At 47.7% G+C, this 19,857-nt stretch overlaps 1 protein-coding gene across 1 annotated transcript in view; it reads right to left on the minus strand.

Moving 5' to 3' along the window:
- Positions 1-6,958: 6,958 nt before the first annotated feature.
- The window catches only part of LOC149367623 (uncharacterized), a 225,783-nt gene continuing 212,884 nt past the window's right edge, over positions 6,959-19,857 (minus strand). Inside the window, exon 12 of the mRNA XM_089556426.1 lies at positions 6,959-7,221. Coding sequence (XP_089412552.1) covers positions 7,059-7,221 — 163 coding nt within the window. The 3' untranslated portion in view covers positions 6,959-7,058. The remainder of the gene's footprint in view (positions 7,222-19,857) is intronic.

The following is a 19,857-nucleotide window of genomic DNA, read 5'->3' on the forward strand; positions in this document are numbered from 1 at the left end:
AATACTACCCAAACAGCAAAACGCTATGACGACCGCCGGTAAGCAAGAGCTACCCTTACCAAGTGCAACATCGCTAACCCGAGGTGTCCGCTGTGGTTGGACCTCTGTGCAGACCGCAGTCACGTTTTACGCAGCTTTCATACAGGAACCGCGAGACACTGCTGTAATGCACTCGTTTTTTCTGGAGCATAGAAATAACAGCGAATCTTGCAACAAATATGCGCTGGCAGACTTCGCAGGCGAAAGTTTCACCCTCCATGGTGCAAGCACGCCCACTGACGCCTGAAAACTGAGCTCAAAGAGCCACCGCAAGGGGGCTACCAACAGCCCAAAAGCCTGCGCTGACTATCCATATAATTTTCATTTATTTATTTATTTATTTATTTATTTATTTATTTATTTATTTATTTATTTATTTATTTATTTATTTATTTATAGATACTGCGATCTTGCACAGATCATAGCAAGGTGGACCAAAGCAAAATACCAGCATATAAACACACTCAAATTCTCTTTGTTTTGAAATGTATCCCCCAGGCCAGACGGGATTCCTTCACACTCTCGACTTCATAAAATTCATAACATTTGCCGGCACTTTTCAAACAACAGTAAAGAATTATGATGAACAGTCTCGCTATTAAGTTTGTTCCAATCAGTAATTGTCCTCGCAAAAAAAGAATATTTAAAGCAGTTATTTCGCGTGTTCAAAGGGGTTATTGTTAGTTCATGCCTTTGTCCCCTGTTATAACCAGAGGAGTAAGAAAAATAATTAGAAGTATCAACTTTTTTATAAGCTGGAAGAAAAACTTTAATCGACAAACACGACTGCGCTCAACGACGGGAGGTAACCCACTTCGCCTCACGAGCTCACTTACAGATGCACGGCCATATGAGTTAAAAACAAATCTAGCTACTTTATGCTGTATTCGCTCTAATTTCTGAATGTTTGTCAACGTGAAAGGGTCCCAAATGATGACGGCATATTCTAGTAACGGACGGATGAGGGAATTGTACGCCAATAGACGAACACTAAGTGGGGATGACTTTAGGGAGCGCCTCAAAAAAAAGAGTTTCCGCATTGAGTTTGCTACTACAGCGTCTATGTGTTTTGACCACGAAAGGTTGTTAGTAAACTATAGGCCCAAATATTTCTACTCTGTCACCCCTAATAATTATGATATGCTGTTAGTACCGAATTATGATATGCTGTTAGTACCGCAGACAAAATGAAGAGGCATTTTCTTGTGTGCAAGTTTCATAAATACGGCTCTTTCAGAATTAATGCACATCTGCCATTTCTTTCACCACGGAACCACCTTCACTAGGTCATTATTAAAACGCACCTGGTCGTTAATTGAAGAAACCACTTGATACACAGTACAGTCATCAGTGTACAGCTTCAAGCGGACTGAAAGATCTGCCTCAATGTCGTTAATAAACAAAACAAATAAGAGTGGTCCCAAAACAGATCCTTGGGGGACGCCAGACATAACCCGGACACTGCTAGAAGAAATATTGTTTAGAGTGACGAATTGACACCTGTTCGAGAGGTAGGCTGTAATCGATGTAAGTATCCTGTCGTTTTTAATGCAATAACTTAATTTATGAATTAATTTGTTATGTGACACCTTATCAAATGTATTGCGGAAATACATGAATATTGCGTCTGTTTGCTTTCCCTGGTTTCAACTAACTGTGCAATTGTAGAAAAACCCCGTCTGAAACCATGCTGAAAATCGGTAAGTACTTTGTGCTCTTCCAAGAAACCTAATATATGTTTATAAATTATATGTTCTAAAATTTTACATGATGTCGATGTTAGAGATATGGGTCGGTAATTCCCGATGTGTGCTTTTTTTCCGGCTTTATGCAGATGTTTAATCGCGGCTGTCTTTTAGTCATCCAGTAAAGAACCGTCATGTAAAGATCTGTTGAATATTACTGTCAAGTACTTTGCGCATAGCGCTCCGCATAGCGCTTCAAAAAAGTGTTTTGTATGTTATCGGGACCTGGTGATTTTATTACATCAAGGTTAAAAAGCGAGTTACAAACACCATTCTCTGAAATTACAAAATCAGATATGGCAAGGAGTGCTGCAGAAAAGTTGGGCAGGCAACCATTGTCCTCTGTGAATACTGACTGTAAGAATTAGTAGTACAAAGACCAAACAACAGCCTCATCAAGCACACATTTGCCGTCTACTATTAATTCGTTCGGGGAAGAAGATTTGGGCGTGATTTGGCGCCAGAATCTCTCAGGAGATGTGCTAATGAACGACAGCAGCAGCGTTCCGTAATATTTTTCTTTGAGTGGGTACATATTTCCAGGCACTACGTGATGCCAGATGCACAGACAGCCGCCCGTTTGTGCACACCTATGCAGAAGCACTCTGCAGGACGTTACGCCATATCACTTGACCACTCTTAGTTCAAAGTGCGCACAACCAGCGACAACTTTTGTCATAGTGGCGCCATCTGGTGTGCAATAATTCGATCATTTTTTGTCAGAAATCAACGTTTCTGGTCATGTCTAAGATAATCGTCAGAGCAGGTTGAAATTAGGGCCGATAGTCGCCAATCTATTTCGTTGTAGGCAATGTCAGACAAAGACCGTGCGCATTAGCACTGACGAGTTGAGCACGATGCCCGCACTAGAGAGCGCGCTGCATGGTTGGTTATTTCTCGCCATGAGGATCCGTGGGCACACGCTGTCTGTGAGCCCCCACCGCCCTTTTCGCTGCATACGCTTACGGCAGTTTCGCCAACGGGTGTCGCTGAAACGGACGTTTTCCAAAGGGACCACGTTTCGCTTTTACATCTCCCATTGCTTCTTTGATTCTGATTTCGCCGCTGCTTTTTCGTTCCGACGCTATGCTTCTAAAAGGCCGCAGATAGGATTGGAATGCGAAATGCGAAAGGATTACATGTCCAATCAGAAAACGAAACCAGGCGGTCATGACCGAGAACCGGAACCTCATCACGTCACCGTGGTCTCGCATCCCGTAAGCAGTAAACCATAAGAGAGCAATGGGTGAACATAGGCAACGGGACAGAGACATTAGACATGACATTAGTAGTTGTAATAAGGGAGCAATTACTTACTGGCGTTAAAGTCTTCCGGTTTGTGGATGACTTTTTAGTGGTCTTTAATCACCTTGACGGTATTTACGACTCTGCTGTGCAAGGGCTACTTGCTGTTTTTAGTAAAACCCTTAACCCACTAATAATCACATATGAAGAAATGAACGAAGGCACGATACGCTTCCTCGATATCAAGCTGTCACTGGCGTCTGATGGGACATTTTGGATGTACCAGCCTAGAGGTAACAAAGGTTTGCTTCCGTTCAGCTCTGCACATTCAAAATTAGTGAAGAGGGCAATCGTGAGATTATGTTTTCAAAATGCGTTGAAGAAATCTTGCCCGGAATTAGTCAAAGAAAGTTTTGAGCAGCAGGTGGTGAGGCTAAGGGAAACAGGTTATCCGGATCAGGTTTTAGTGTCGGTGGCAAAAAGCATGCTCAAGAAATTTGGCAAAAAGGGTACGGTGCCTAGCAAGGAGGGAGAAAAACAAAAGGAGAAAACGGTGGTGATTCCGTATATTCATGAGGTGTCCCATAATCTTAAAAGAATTGGTTCCAAGGTAAAAACTAGGGTCGTTTTTTCAGCCCCGGACAAATTGGAAAACTTATGCAAAATAGTAACGTACCCAGAAAGAAAAACTAAGGGGTGTAAAAAGAAACACCAAGTCCCCATGGTCGCATGCGCAGAAGGAGTGGTATACAGGTTGCCGCTGACATGTGGCAAAGCATATGTAGGCCAAACGGGGCGATGTTTGAACGAGCGGCTCCGGGAACATCGGAAGAACATGGAACGGAAAGGCGCTGGTAATTTGGTGGTTCATTGTCAAGAGTGTAAATGTGTACCTTCCTATAACGAGACGAAGATAGTAAGCAGGAACCGGGACCAAACGGCGCGTGAAATAATTGAAGCCATGAGCATAGCGGACAGTGGGGATGCATGCGTGAGTAGCACGTCCCTTTCACTACTATCAAAGGAAAGGGCATTTTTGCAAAAGGGAAGATAGGACTGGACATGTGACGAGACAGTTTGTCGATTTTTTATCATCCGGGTGTTACCATCTTCCATTTTTATCAGCTGCTGGTGTGCATAAAGAACAGTGTTTCCCGAATAAAGATTCAGTTGTAAGTCCAGCGCTATGTGTGTGTGTCTCTATCTTTCAGTCCGTGTCTTTTAAGCGCAGGTATATTTCAATACTTACTGACGTCCACCCAAGCGCAGCCGTACGGCTACAAAGGAAAGCTATACAGCTTTCTCAGAAACTTCGCAGTTAAAGCAAAATTCGCCCTACAAAGCTTTCCTTTGTAGCCGTATGGCTCCACTTGGGTGGACGTCGATGAGCAATTACTCCTTTATTACAAATCTACTCCACTTTGGGGGATTTCCCTAAACATTTGACCAACACTGTTCCCACTTCGAGTTAGTGATCAACTCACTCTCGCCCTACCATAAGCTTGCCATCCCGGTTATCTCAATTGGTAGAGCGACTGCTCCGGTGAAGGGGTGGTCCCGGGTTCGAACCCCGGACCAGGACGAATTTTTCTTTAACTGCTTTGTAGCCGTATGGCTGCGCTTGGGTGGACGTCAATGAGTAATTACTTCCTTATTACAAATCTACGCCACCTTAGGGGATTCCCCTATACATTTGACCGACAGTAGTAGTTAGTGAGTTTTTTAATGACAAAACACGTTGCTAATTGATGCTGGCGGCCGTTAATGAAACCGGCAAAGATAAAAACCTTTAGCCCAACTACTTTCGCGGTGAAGGCCTTTATGTCAAAGTTAAAGCCTTCAAGTCAAAGGAGAACTTAGAGACCCACAGGAACTTTTCACAAGAGGCTGCCCTGACCCCCCACCCATCCAGCCGTATCGCGGTGAGAGTGGAAGCGCCAAGAAGAGGGTACTGCGGGTGAAGCGCGTTTCGGGCCTGGTCAGCGGCTTCTTTCTTCGCAAAAGCATTGGAGACAAAATGCCAAATCATACGAGATGCCCCAGAGTAAAGAGAGAGCCGCCGACTACGGAAAATATGTTTATTTATTTATTTATTTATTTATTTATTTATTTATTTATTTATTTATTTATTTATTTTATATACCCTAAGGGCCATTGGCATTAGAGAGGGGAGTGGTTACAGAAAAAAAAATTCGCTGCGGCTTAGCTTGATTAATCCCGGTAATTGCGAAAGCAATATCCGTACCTACGCCATGGTACAGCTGGTAGTGTTGCTGGTGGTGGTGCTTGTGGTTAGACTTGGGGTGGTGCATCGGTTATACAATCCAGTGCAATCCAATCCAACGCAATCAAATCAAATCCCAGCCAATCCAATCCAATGCAATCCACTCCACTCCAATGCAATGCAGTCCAATGCAATCCAATCCACTCCAATCAAATCAAATCCAATCAAATGTAATATAATCCAAATCAATCCAATCCAATGCAATCTAATCCTATCCAATCCAATCCAATGCAATCCAATCCAATCCACTGCAATACAATCCAATGCAATCCATTCCACTCCACTCCACTCCAATCCAATGTAATGTAATCCATACCAATCCAATTAAATCCAATACAATCCAATGCAATCCAATGCGATCCATTCCACCCCAATCCAATGCAATAAGATGCAATCCAATCCACTGCAATACAATCCAAACCAATGCAATCCAATGTAATGTAATGTAATCTAATCTGATCTAATTTAATCTAATCCAATCCAAAATAATCCAATACAGTCCAATCCAGCCCAATCCAATCTAATCGAATGTAATGCAATCAAGGTAAAATGAAGGTCAATGGTGGTCACCGCCGCGGCACGATGGTGGCCACCGGCCGCGGCACGATGGTGGTCACCGGCCGCGGCACGCAAAGGCGTGAAAGTGCAAGTAGTGTTGCTTTCGCAATAAAAAAAGAAATTGACCCATTATTGGCCGCTGCCTGGTACAGAGTGGGTGGTGATGCTGCGGTTTGGTGTAAATGCGTGCCTTCAGCCGCCGCTAGGAATTTGTTCTCAAGTAACACGCGTCCGCTTCGCCTGCTAAGGAGAAATGCGAGGAGTCGTTTTGCGTCTGCACTGCTGTCCGCCTTGCAAAAGCAATGACCCTAGAATTACCATCATAATACACTAACACCTATTTACTTTTACGCCTAGTGGTTCAAATACCACCTTGTGTGGTATGCTATTCACCCTGCCCCCGGCGACGTTTGCATGTGGGGAGGACGAGCGTAATTATTCGCTGCCACCAACCATTACACTGGTCACAACCGCTTTCTAACTCAGGCGAGCCTTGCGTGATGAAACTCGCTTCTGTGTCCTTAGTATTTCGGCTGATTCATCGAGCTGTCGGGGGCCCAGAGAATAAACCAGAATACTACCCGTGCTAAATATGTATGCTCACGCAGAAGATTCCGAAACACGGAAGCGGAGCCGCTCACTTCTTCGGCCAGTAGGCGCGGAGAAAGGCGCTGTGCAGGGAACGGCAGAATGCACCATTCACTTCACAGTTACATGTTCAGACCGCGAAGAGATACGCTTTTTCGCGCTTTTCACGCCCGGAAAGCATCTGCGCGCACTGGTGAATTGAGCGCATTTTCCTATCTACTTAATTTTATTGTCGCGCGCCGCACCCCGCACCGACAGAAGCTTCGACTCACCTGCCCGATTCCGTGACCCCGCAGCGTACATGGAATAATCCGGGTTATGTGCGTCTTAGTAAAACCTGGCAAGCATGTTCAGTTGTGATGCCTGCCGATCGAGCTTAGCCGAAGCTTTCATGCCCCAGCAAATGGTGTGGCGCTGAATCCCGGCCTGGCCTGATCGACTTATCTCCTAAAGACCGTGGGTTAGTGAATGACATAATGTTGCTTACTAATCTTAGCACCTGCACAACTCCTAGCTTGTGCCACGGCGCACATTGATCAAGCAGCGGTGCCCTCTTCCGGACAGCCAGTTTGCATTTCCAATGGGCAGTGAATGAAGCCTCACTGTGCCCATCGCAGCAGCAGGCGCAGCCCCGCGCACAGTAGTCTGCCCTGGGCCCCCTCCTGGTGTGGCGAGGTCAGGGCGCCAGGCAGGCAGCGGAGACTCCACCTCAGGTGCGCCTCCAGCAGGGCCAGTGGCAGGGGCACGGGTAGCACAGCCACACTGGAAAAAAAGGGGCAGCCCCCGGAGCAAAGGCCACTGGAGCAGGCGAGAAGTCATGTGAAACTCAAAGTATGCACGCACTCTCAGCCTTCTATAATCCAGAGGGACACGTTGCGGAATCGCCTCTCGCTTTATGGGGGTTTAACGTCCCAAAGTGACTCAGGCTATGAGGGACACGGTAGTGAAAGGCTCCGGGAATGTAAATCACCTGGGCTTCTTTAACGTGCACTGACATCGCACACCACAAGGGCCTCTGGAATTTCGCCTCCAACGAAATTCGACCGGCGCAGCCGGGATCAAACCGGCGTCTTTCGGGTCAGCAGCCGAACACAGCAACCACTGAGCCACCGCGGCGGCAGAGAGAGCAATGCTGACCTCTGCCACTTCAGTTGCGTACAGTGCAACCACTCCTATTCTGAACACTTACTGTCTGATGGCGACTTTTAGTGCGGTCCTGAAAAATCTCATGGGTCTCTGAAGCTTCGACCTTTGACCCTTAATAACTCTGCCCCGACTGGGTTTGTAACATGCGCCGGCGCGAACAGAACAGCTTCCCTGGCCACTGCACGAGAGCACTAAATGCTATCGCAGCAACCGATCTTGCCTCGTTCTTAACTGCCACATACTCGCGCTGCGCATTGCACGTCGTCGTCTTCACCACGTTCCGTCCGTGCACAAAAAGCGCTATTAGCGTCCTACCCCTCAAAATCCGCAGGCGGGCGTGAAGCTCACGAAAGGAAAGGAAACGCGCATAACTGCATCCATAGGCATAGTCTCTCTAGGTCAGAGGAGACCTCAATCGCACTTTGACCTACTCGGGAGACGTGCTCCTCATGCGTTGGCATTAGGCCTCCGGTGTTAGTTGGGTTCACTGGCGTTGAAAACGTTGAAGACTCAGTTGATGAAAGGCACATAACTGGCTCCCTGTGTCAGTGGACACAACCGTCGCGCTTTCAGATACGGGCTGGTGGTGTCCACCTGCAAGAACCGCGATTTGACACAACATTTCGCGCCTGCAGTGCTAAACCGCCAGCCGTCTGTGCTGCCCATCCAGAAGTACAGCGAGTGCGATGGTCTCCTCTGCCGAAGAGCAGCAGTGAAAGAATACTCTCCAGTACGAACGCAGGCAAACGGAGCCATTGGAGCCATTTGCCAGACCAGGGTGCCTGCGCACCCTCCCCAATACTGTGAAGAACGCGTCACGTGCAAGCTCTGGCAAAAAGGCGTGACTAACTTTTGGCAGGCAAACGAAACCTTCTAACAAGACACCCAGCATCTTGACTGTCATGAACAGGCCGCACTAAGCAAGCGCGTGCTCTAAAAATGCTCCTGTCCCAGCAATGCTTCCTGCACACCAGAGCCAGTCATGAGCCAGAACTCCCTACGTACTGTTGTAATCTTTGCCCCACTGGTATGCCACAGTGACAAGGGAGTTGAACGTGCACAGCAAATCTCTCCATTCTGCCGCTGGTGGGAGGCAGAGACGGGTTTGTTGGCTTGGACCAACAAGCCCAAGCATATACCCTCCTTGCACCTCAGGTGTCCCATCGGCCACGGTGTAACGACGACATGCAACGGCGCGAAGTGACGAGAAAATGAACTGATGTTTATATAGAGCACACTTACAAAATCTACATCATATTAAACCGATTTACAAATATGACTGAACTGGCTAACAGGAAAAGCGTCGTTCCACGGCACTGCCTGGTTTTTAACCCTTGGGGGTCCATCTCATTTTCAGGAAGCACCCAATAGCAGCAAGCCTCCATATGATTGGTTCCTTGCTGCGTGCTGCCCCCTTCAACCTTGACAGTATTATTAATTCTTCCCTGAAACACAAAATCCAAAAAAAAATCAGCAAATTAGGTTCAAAATACGATGCGCGGAGCAATCTCCATGATAACGATGGGCTCTCTATATCGTGCGTCCCATCCTACAGCTTTGATAGTGCACACAAAAACCTGTCTGAAGGCAAAAAATGCTAGGCAGAGGTCCAACTATCCCGTAGCGAGTTTAAAGTAGCGAAAGCTACATAAGCATGATTAAACATGGTTCATCTTTGATACCTCTTTTATTCTTTCTTAATTCGCACCACCACTTCACAGCCGGCTCATTCGTCTTCATTGATTGGCTTGATGGAGACAAAGACTGATCGATGGTCAGCCTTACCAGTCTTATTTTTTTCGCTGACGAGCCCGCTCACGGCGACCAAATGTATACCGGGTGGCCAGAAGCTGCTTGCCGCGTTGTTCGAAGATGTTTACTATAAATGCGCTCCTCAACGCGCTCTCCTTCCTCCATAGTGTCTGATTAAGTCACTTCTTGCTGCGACTGAGAGGATGAAAAGGGAATTAGCTCCGTGATGATAGAGAAAAGTTGAAAGATATGAGAGAAAAAAATTTGAAGAACCGGCGCGCGTCAACACAGCTTAGACAGCCGCAGCGACGGCGCCGGCTCAACAGATACCCCAAGTCCCGTCCCCATTAAGTCAAGCGCACAGCTCTGGTCATATACCCATACCTGACGTCACAACTGTGAACTGAATGACGTGACACAACGTGATTACCATGTGGCTTTCTTATTGCCTCTGCCGACAAGCTACAGTCGCAAAATTCAGTGTCAAGATGGTCCACTAAGTGGACCATCTTGACAAAAAAGCAAAAAAAAAACATGAAACTAGATGGACCCCGCAGTTCCCTTCTGCACTGGTGAACTCAGCAATTTCTTAGAACACCTTAGTTATGACCCCTCGTGCGGTTCCCGCGCTTAAGACGTTGCGATAAGCCGGAAATGTCTTTGTCACCCAACCTCTACTTGGGGGTTCTTCATTGTGCAACTGTGGCGCAACACAATGGCGTCTCTCTCTCCAACGGCTGCCGGCGTTGTCCGACAATGCGGCGCCGCCGTGTAGCTGCAATGCAGCTGCTGCATGTCGCCAGCCACCCTTGCTACTCAGGCCATTACTACAAGTCTCATAAAGGGAGGACACTGGGCGTAAACTGGCACGAGGAAACACGTCAAGCCAAAGTTCCCACTCCATTCGCCAAGTGGCGCCCCTGAAGCAGACCTAAGCAAGACCTTGAGCACATGTTCGGCACCCTGTTTTTTTTTTATTGCGAAAGCAATACTACTCCCAAGAACGGCCTTTCGCATAGCGGCGGCCACTTGGCACGTTCGACCTTTAGAATGACCCCTGACGTCGTACCATGCCTAGTGACGTCACAGCGTGACGTCATACCAGGAGCGAGAGACGGACTACCAACACGACTCGTCGGGTAACGGCGGCCGCTTGGCACGGCGCGCCGCGCTCTTCCCACTGGAGGCGCTGCACATGCAGTATAAAAACCTGCTTTCGCAGCTGACCAGGCGTAACCAAAGCTAAGCCCCCGGCAATTTTTATTTTGTGCGTCCCTGCTGCTCTCCGACGAGGCACTTTTGGGGATGCAAATTGAGAAACCGTTTTTTAACGCGACAGCGTTATAAAGACCCTCTTACCTGTGAAATCGGACGCCGGCGTTTGCACTGAAAAATGCCGAGCATGACAGTGGCAGGTGGCGCCCACAGAGCAACCTCGGAGGGAGGCGCCTTGGTCTCGTGATCCTGAGGCGATATCTCATCACAACCTGCCCAACGGATAGGGAGCACACTGCACACCGTGGCAGGGGGCAGTTAAATTAGTGATTGATCGCTCGGGAAGAACAACCTAAGTGGCACGAGTGTAACCTCTGGGGCACATGCCATTGCAGGGCAGTGCCGCATCGCTTGACCGCTGCACCACTGCGCCATGAGGACGATTGGTAGGCGCTTCAAGGATTTCCGCCATGAGGGAACTCCCAGGGGTCTATCTAAGAATGCAGAGAATGACATTCTGCATATTTGGAGACTAACCACTCGCGCTCACGCGTCATATCCTTAAGGGAGAGATTTAGTGTCGCCTCGAATTTTTTTCTGTCAAAGCCCACTGCATTTCAAGCAACCTAGGCTGAGCATGCCGGCCAGAGTCATGAAAGGGCGAACCGACTCCATGGACGCCGGTTGTTGTGGCACGGTTATTTTAGCGTGGTTTCGCGTTTAGTGATTAAGTTTAGGACTTGATATTTTTATGGCCTCTAACAATAGATAACTTCTTTCAAGGGACTTGTTGAGAGTTGGACCAAACGTGGTCAACGTGAACCAGCGGGCAAATTTATTTTTTTATTTATTTCAATACCCTAAAGGCCCAATGCGGGCATTACATAGGGGGGGGATTCATCAAAGAAAACAACAGATATAAAACACAGAATACAGACGGCTGAAAACAGAAGTAAACAAGTTAAGAAGGCAGGTAAAAGTTAATAAGAGGAACAAAAAAAAAGGCTAATATGAGGTATTTGAAAAAAATTCACATGTAGCAAACCGCGCAAAAAATCAAGAAAAATCCCGGCTTCGAAAGTTACTAAACACAGCATCTAACATTTTGCGGAACGTTACGGCCAGCACACACACACACTAGAGCAACCAAGAAAAAAAAACAAGAAACAAAAAAAAACAAAAAAAGAACGCACATCAACATATGTTAGAATTTTCTAAATAGGACCAAAGAGCTGTTTGAAATGAGGATGTTTCAGCGATAGTCGCAATGCTAGAAGGAAGCGAATTCCACTCTTCGATAGACAAGACCAATGGTGAGTATTTGTATCGTTCTGTCCGAGCGAAAATAGGTTTAATCTTCTGCTTGTGATCTACACGAGCCGATGTGTCCGGTGCCGGGAGAAGATGAGAGCTTGAAAATGGTGAGTTGCTGTGGTAGATAGTATGGAAAAAGGATAAACGGCTGAATTTTCTGCGCATGACCAGAGGCGAGAGATGGAGCGATAGTTTCAGTGCTGTTACACTTTGATACCGAGAGTAACGGGAAAGGATGAAACGAGCAGCTTTGTTTTGAATAGATTCCAACATGTTGATGAGATAGACGTGATGAGGGTTCCAGATCACCGACGCGTATTCTATCGCAGGCCTGATCAGCATGTTGAATGCGTGTAGTTTTGTGTCCTGGTTGGCTTGGTGCAGTCGGCGTTTAAGAAGACCAAGTTTTTTTTAAGGCTTTGTTAGTGATTTGTTCAATATGAGTGCTCCAGGATAAATTAGAGTTAAAATTTACACCGAGGTATTTTACCGACGCTGCAGTTTCAATGGTAGTATTATTAACTGAGTAGGCATTAGGGCTCATGTTGGCAACGGAAGTAAACTTGAGGTGTTTAGTTTTATCGGCGTTAATTACCATTTGCCACCTGCCGCACCAATTAGTTAGCTCATCAAGATCAGTCTGGAGAGCAACGATGTCGCGAGGGCTAGATATTACTCGGTAAATTACACAGTCATCTGCAAACAATCGTATTGTTGATGTTATGTTCGACGCGATGTCATTAATATATATTAAGAAAAGCAGTGGACCCAGCACCGAACCCTGAGGTACTCCTGAAGCAACACCTGTACGTCTTGATAAGAAGCTCCCTAACTTAACTGACTGAAAGCGGTTTGTTAGAAATGCGTTAATCCACTGCGTAGTATGTTGATCCAGCTGCAAGTTGCGTATTTTTATCATCAGACGGTTATGAGGCACGCGATCGAAGGCTTTAGAGAAATCAATAAAGATGGAGTCAATGTAGAGGGAAGAATCGATTGCTTGATGAAGGTCCGTTGTTAGCTCAAATAACTGTGTCTGGCACGATAAATTTTTGCGGAAGCCATGCTGGTTGTTGTGAAGCAAGTTGTTCTGGTTAAGATGAGTCATAATATTTGTGTATATTATGTGTTCGAATACCTTGCAACATATCGAGGTTAATGAAATTGGCCTGTAATTATTAGGAACGGATCTGTCTCCAGATTTAAATACCGGGATTACATAAGCGGACCTCCAATCTTCTGGCACACATGTTGTATCGAGTGACTGTTAGAAAATGAGTGATAGCAGGAAAGCTGTGTGCTGGCAGGTTATTTTTAACAGCTTCGCGTTGATACCATCGGGTCCTGGGCTAGTGTGGTGGGGTAGGCGGTCAATTGCACGAGCCACGCCAAGAGCAGATATGTGAATGGGTGAAAAAGGAATCTGGATATTGGCCTCAGGAAGCTGCAGTGGATTGCAAATGGGCAATTCATCTGTAAAAACTTGTGAGAAGTGGTTGTTAAATTGTTCTGCACATTGTTCTATAGGTAGAGTGCTGCCGTCTACACCCAAAAGAACAGGAACCGTACTAGCGCTTTTAGGATTAACAGTGTTCCAAAATTTCCTAGGGTCTGTTGTTATCAAACTAGGAAGTGTAAAATTAAGATATTTGTTTTTGGCTTCCGAAATTTGTTTTTCAGCTATTTTAGAAATGCTTTTGTAGTTTTCCCAGTCTGTAGTTTCCTTTGTTCGAACGGCTTTCCTAAATGCTGTTTTCTTCCTATTTAGTGCCCTGTTGACATTTGTGGTAAACCAAGGATCGTTAGTACGTGTGCTTATCATTCGTTTTGGCACGCAGGAATCTTCAACTTCTTTTAGCTTGGCACGAAACAACTTCCAATTTTCACTGACCGTGCGATTATGAAAATTGGCCTGAAAACTATTTGTGAAAGTTTCCAGCAACAGGTTCATTTTTTCAACGTCCGCGCGTGCGTAATTGTAGATAAGCTTTTTCATTTTTGTTTTGTCGCTCCGTGGAAGAGAAAGGGAACAGTGCACAACTTTGTGGTCACTTAATTCTTCCAAGACGTGGATCTCTGAGAGCTCAGGATGGGTTGTTAAGATGAGGTCCAGGATATGCTTACCGCGAGTGGGCTCGTGAACAATTTGGGTGAGCTGGTGATATTGAAGTAAGTGAAGGAAGTTAATGTTGTCCTGTCGGTAATTATTGGAGTCAACGGTTAGCGTCGTCCAGTTAATCGCAGGAAAGTTAAAGTCACCTGCTAAAAATAGGAGGCAATTCGGGTGCTTTACAAGGATCTGCTCGATAGCGTCGTTTAAGAGTTCAATGAATTCAGGTTGGCTACTTGGTGGTCTATAACAGGCGCCTATAATGCAAAGCATATGGCCAAGTTGAGCGGAAACCCAGACTATTTCTAAGGGTGAGTCGATAGGGATAAGAGATGCATGGAAGTCTTCGTTAATCGCGATCAGCACTCCTCCTCCTCGTCGAGAATCAGCCCTATCTTTCCTAAATAATACGAACGATGATGGGAGCGCGATGTCATGACATGAAACGTCTTCTGTTAGCCACGTTTCCGTACCCACAATGATATCAGCAGAGCAGGTATGCGTCGAAGACAAGCGTTCCCCTAGTGACAACACGGCTTTGAAAAAGGTAACGCATCAGACTGAAAGCTCACACACCAGTGACTACAGTGCGTCGAAAGTTACGCTACTGAACACACCTGCGCATTTTTCAGTGCGCCAAGGAGGCTGGGAGCCCGTGTTCCTCGAACAAAATCGGCCGTTTATTCGGGCATTTGAAGGGCAAAAGATAACGTCTAGGAATACAGGAATGTTTGGAAATCCTGCATGGAAATATTTGGAAATCATGTCTTCGCCATGCGGTACTGTACGCGGAGCATCAATGATGAGCATGCCGTTCTGGTGCAAGGTTTATCAGAATGTCAAGTGCTCGTAATTTATGTTTTGCGGCTAGTGCGGCACACACAGCTCTGTGTAGCAATGGCACATAGCTTCTTCTGCATTGCGCCGTTTGTTATGATTTTACTTTTCAGCTTTCTCCTGCTTTAATGTAAAGACAGCCATATGAAATATTTTCACAGCGGTTGTGGCGACGCGCTTTACTCGTCCCCTGTGGTTCGCTTCCCCGTGATGCACCCTCCTTAGCCGTGTTAGTTACTTTCAAATCAGTTTAAATCAAATCAGTTTATTTAAACATCCTACGATGCTTAGGGGCACGGACAAAAAGCCCTAAATGGGCTTGACGAGGTCCATGCCCCCTACAAGGCATACTGTGGAACGCATCTGATACATAAATAACAAATACACCAGCAGAAACGCAGCTGCTCATGAACAGAAAACTATATAAAAGGACAAAAGCGTGATGCGAATAACAACGACAAACTTTAGGTTATGAAACATGACAGATATGATGAACGAAAAATGCAAAGCACTGGGAAACACAGCTGAATGAGTACACATAACATAGGCAAAGAAACTAACAATAGTGCTATATGTAGTTGTGCAAAAACATATTACGCATATTACTATCAAGAGAGGACGCCGGCATGGCAGCGCCACGAGCGCCTTGGATGGCGTGTTTGCAGCACGCGCGCAGGGCAGACGACCCTCTTTGGCTCGGCATTTCACCGCGTACGGATACGCCGATGCGGGCTCCGCTCTTCGCCAGCGGGCGAGAGGCCTCGTGGTGGGAGCACGCGCCCGCAGGCTTGTTCGTTCCGGCCTCGGGAGTTTTCCTTTGCCCTAGCGTGAGCGAACCTTCGCGCCTGACCGTGCCGGTGAGTAGGACGTCCTCGATTCCTCAGCGTATTTTGTTGCTAGCTCCCGTTATTGTTGTTGTAGCAACAAATGCCTTGTTTGTGTCAGCCTGTCGTAACTTTGTTCCTATCTGAGCATGGCCCGCCGTGTTCGGTGTGCGCAGCGCTCGCGACCGCGGGATGGTGTAGAGCGGTTTGAACTTTGTCAGCCGCAGTTAATCGGAGGAGTACGCATTTATTTCCCCAAATAAAACCACACATCTGGCGCCCAACGCGAGACCCGCTCTTAGGGCACTGCACGACTGTCTGTCTGTTCGCTTCGAGGAACGCTCTTTTGATCGCTAGGATCAGCGGCATGCTTTTATGAGTGCGAGGTGCGTTGCGCCGCAGCATGTTCGACCTTTTCGACATGCAAAGCGCATTTTTTTTTCTTAAAGTTTTTCTTCTCTGGAATTTCTTCGCCACGAGAACCACTTGGTTCACATCGAGAGAACGCGAGGCCTACCGCCCGCTTAGTTGCCAAGCCCGAAGCGAGTGAGTACGGAAGCCGCGTGGGTGGTCTGAGTTTTCTGTACATATTTTCTCTACTCTCTCTGTTTCGATTCTGGGAATCGCGGCACCGGGAGCCGGGTGGCCTGGGGCCACGGGTGCCACTACGAGCTCGCTGGTATTGCATCTCGGCACCGGGGGCTCCGACACCGTCCAATACGGTTGGCGCCGATCGCTCATAAGCTGCTTTGTGCAGTGAGCGGGGGAAGACCACCCCACAGAGCTGATGTCTCCTCGCCGCTGCGCGCACGTGACCAGTTTCGGATGTTTCTTTCGTTGAGGGTCGTTCTCACAATGGCCGAAGGCTTCTCAAAGCCGCCTGCTCTAGAAAGAGAAAGACCATCGGACCGTGGTGTCGAGAATGGGCGCACTTTGCTGCCCACCCGTTTGTAACCTCGCACGAATCGAGCTATCTCGTTCAACTCAAGAAAGGGCTTTGTTCACTCGAATTTTGCATTGCACAGCCGCCCAACACGTTTTGCTAGCGATTTAAGCATTGCGCTGCGAGGCCCTTGCGGACGCCGGCTCCCCTCCCGTGACCTATGTTAAAGGCATGCGCAGTGTGTTTCGTAAATCTTGCAGATCCAATGGAGCCACCCAGGCTTGCTGTCCTGTGCACGTCGTCTCGCTGCCGACTGCTGCAACGGAGTTTCTTGTATCCTGTTGGGTGCATCCATCTGGGGCAGCCATGGCGAGAGCAGTCAGCAGTCACCTGTGGCTGCTGTTACCCTGCCGACTACTGCAGAACCCCGGCCTGCACTTTTTAGACAGCCTCCTCTTCGCGGTCCTGCGGACACGTAGTCCATGGGCCATGCGAGTCGTCCCAGCGGAGACCTTCACGCCGCCTTCGGAATACCGCGGAAGACTGCGTGCACGCTGTCGCCGTGACCTCCGCTGCAAGACCTGCCTCAAGTGCATGAAGACCAGGAGACTCCTCCGTTGCGTGTACTTGCAGGCGCAGGGGTCTATTGAAGGTTGGGGGATGTGGGGACGCGCTTTACTCGTTGCCTGTGATTCGCTTCCGCGCGATGCACCCTCCTTAGCTGTCATAGTTACTTTAACTAACAAGGAAGGGCACCGGCGCCGCCGCCACACCAGCGCCACGGATGACATGTTTGCAGCGCGCGCGTGGGGCAGACGGCCCTCTTTGGCTCGGCATTTCACCGCGTACGGACGTGCCGATGCGGGCCCCGCTCTTCGCCAGCGGGCCTCGTGCGGGGACCGTCCGGCATCGGCACTTTCCCCTTGCCCAAGCGTGGGCGAACATTCGCTCGTGATCGTGCTGGTGAGGCGGACGTCCTCGATTCCACCGCGTATTTTGTTGCTAGCTGGCGTTACTCTAGTTATAGCAAAAATTGAGGGGGCACTTAGGCTCTCTAAAGTGCGGCAAGGCGAAAGCGTTTCCTGGCGCACTGTTTGTTTTTATTTGTTTATTATTTTTCATATTTTGTTTTTTTTTGTTCTTTTTATTATATTTATTGTTTTTTTATTTAATTTCTTATTATTATTTTGTTTTTATTTTTGTTTATTTTCTTATTTTGATTTCTATTTTTCCTTTCCTTCACTTTATTCCTTTGATTTTATTTATGAAACCCATGCATTCACTAGATGAGCCTTTATTCATGCTCGAACCTTGAGCCTTCGTGGCGGAGTGGTAGTGTCTCCGCTTCAAATGCCAAAGGCTCTGGTTCGATTCCAACCTTGGGCGCAGTTTCTTTTTAAGCAGTGACGCCGAAAGGCGGACAAATCTGCCGACGCGTCTGTCGACACGGCTGCCGACAGCGTCTGCTAACGACAGTATGAGGCATTAAAGGCTTTCGCCTTAATAAATGCCTTGTGTGTGTCAGCCAGTGTGTCGTTCCTTTGTTCCCTCAGACCAAGGCCCGCCGTGGTCGGCGTGCGCTCGGTAGCGCTCGCAACCACGGAGTGGTGTCGAGCGGTTTGAACTTTGTCAGGCGCGGTTAGTCGGAGGAGCACGTATTCATTTCCCCAATTAAAACCGCACTCGGTGTAGCTTTAATTCTTAGCACCCTCCGCCGCGTCACAGATCTGACCTTGCTCAGTTGCTCCGCTGCCGCTGGGGTCGGAGTGCCGTGGGTTATTTGATGTACTCATTTGGAGGTTGTCGCCAAGTACTACACAAGGATTCCCATTTGCAACAATCTGTTGAAGGCGCGAAATAGATTCTCCTGGCGTAGTTTTCCAGGCAGAATTAGTAATGAATATTTTCACATCCCAGCATATCAACCATATGATCACTCAGCATAATGATGTAACTATTTTTATGACCTCAATATTAGAAAAAAGGGACTCGTCAACGTTCTTTAAAATCAAATATAAGATGAAGATAAAATACAGGTTATTCGAACGGGACATGCCGCAAATTAAGCAGAAATCCTGCTGTCGAGTCCTGTTACATATGTCGCACTTTTTATAGCTACAAAACGCGATTTTTTATCTGTAGGTATGCATTCAGTTCATCGCTCAATTTAGTAGTTGCATGATCATTTATGCAGTGTCCATTTTAAAACTGAAAATTGGTTTTCGAGAAAGGAAATGACGCAGGAAATATCGCACTTATCTCGGTGGACACCCGAACTGTGCCGTCAGAAAAGGGATAAAGGACCGAGTGAAAGAAGACAGGAAAGCATCTTTAACGCACACTGACATCCCACAGCACACTAGCGCCTTTTGCGTTTCGCTTCCATCGAAACGCGGCCGGGCGCGGTAGGACCCGGTCGGGCCCGATTGCGCGTTTTTCCTTCCGGATCGGTAGCAAACTCTTCGAGCGTAGCGTCTTCCCCTTCAACGTGGTAAGCCATGCTGCTGCAGGCAGGCATGGCGTCGAGAGAAGCCATGGCGGTGCACGAGTAGTGAGCTTAAGCCTGGGCTAGACCAAGGCGTTCCGTGGTTGAGCGATGCCTGGAGCGACGTGTCCGCTCCGCATTCGCAGCAATACTCGAGCAATACTCCCTCGCGCAACGGCAGTTCATCCCTTTCGACATCATGACTTCCTCTAGATATAGACGGATGGCAGCGGGCCGCTACTTCACATCTGCCTGTGAACAGCATCGTTCTCCATTTTATTAGCACCATATGCTTGTTCGCGCAGATAGCTGGATGTCTTTATATTGTTGCGGGAAAGAATATATTTACAGATATTTACAAATAGACAAGAACAGCTGCGAGCGGCACCGAGAACACAGTCCGAACTTCGTTGTCGTCTTCTAATCTTCTCCCTCGTGCCATCACTCTTTGTCGTCGTCGTCTACCCGCATCAGGACCCCCGGCTGCTGAAACGCCGTCTCGGCGTTAGGGCGGCGACGTATGAGCGTCGTGGTAAGGTTTAAGGCGACAGACGTGGACGATGTCGGTGGTGGCGCCAGATGACGAGGGCGAGGTTTCAAGGGGAGCAATTTCATAGTTCACGTCGGTAACACGGCGCACGACACGGTAAGGGCCACGGTAGTGCGAAAGAAGCTTCTCGGAGAGACCGACGCTGCGAGAGGGCGTCCAGAGAAGGACGAGTGATCCTGGGGTATATTCGACGGCCTGGTGACGGCGGTCGTAGGCTGACTTCTGGGAAACTTGAGAGGCTTGGAGCCTACTACGTGCTATTTGGCGCGCCTGCGTGGCCTG

This window comes from Amblyomma mixtum, chromosome 1 (genome assembly GCF_055824585.1).
Source record: "Amblyomma mixtum isolate Tamu chromosome 1, ASM5582458v1, whole genome shotgun sequence".
Lineage (NCBI taxonomy): Eukaryota > Metazoa > Arthropoda > Arachnida > Ixodida > Ixodidae > Amblyomma > Amblyomma mixtum.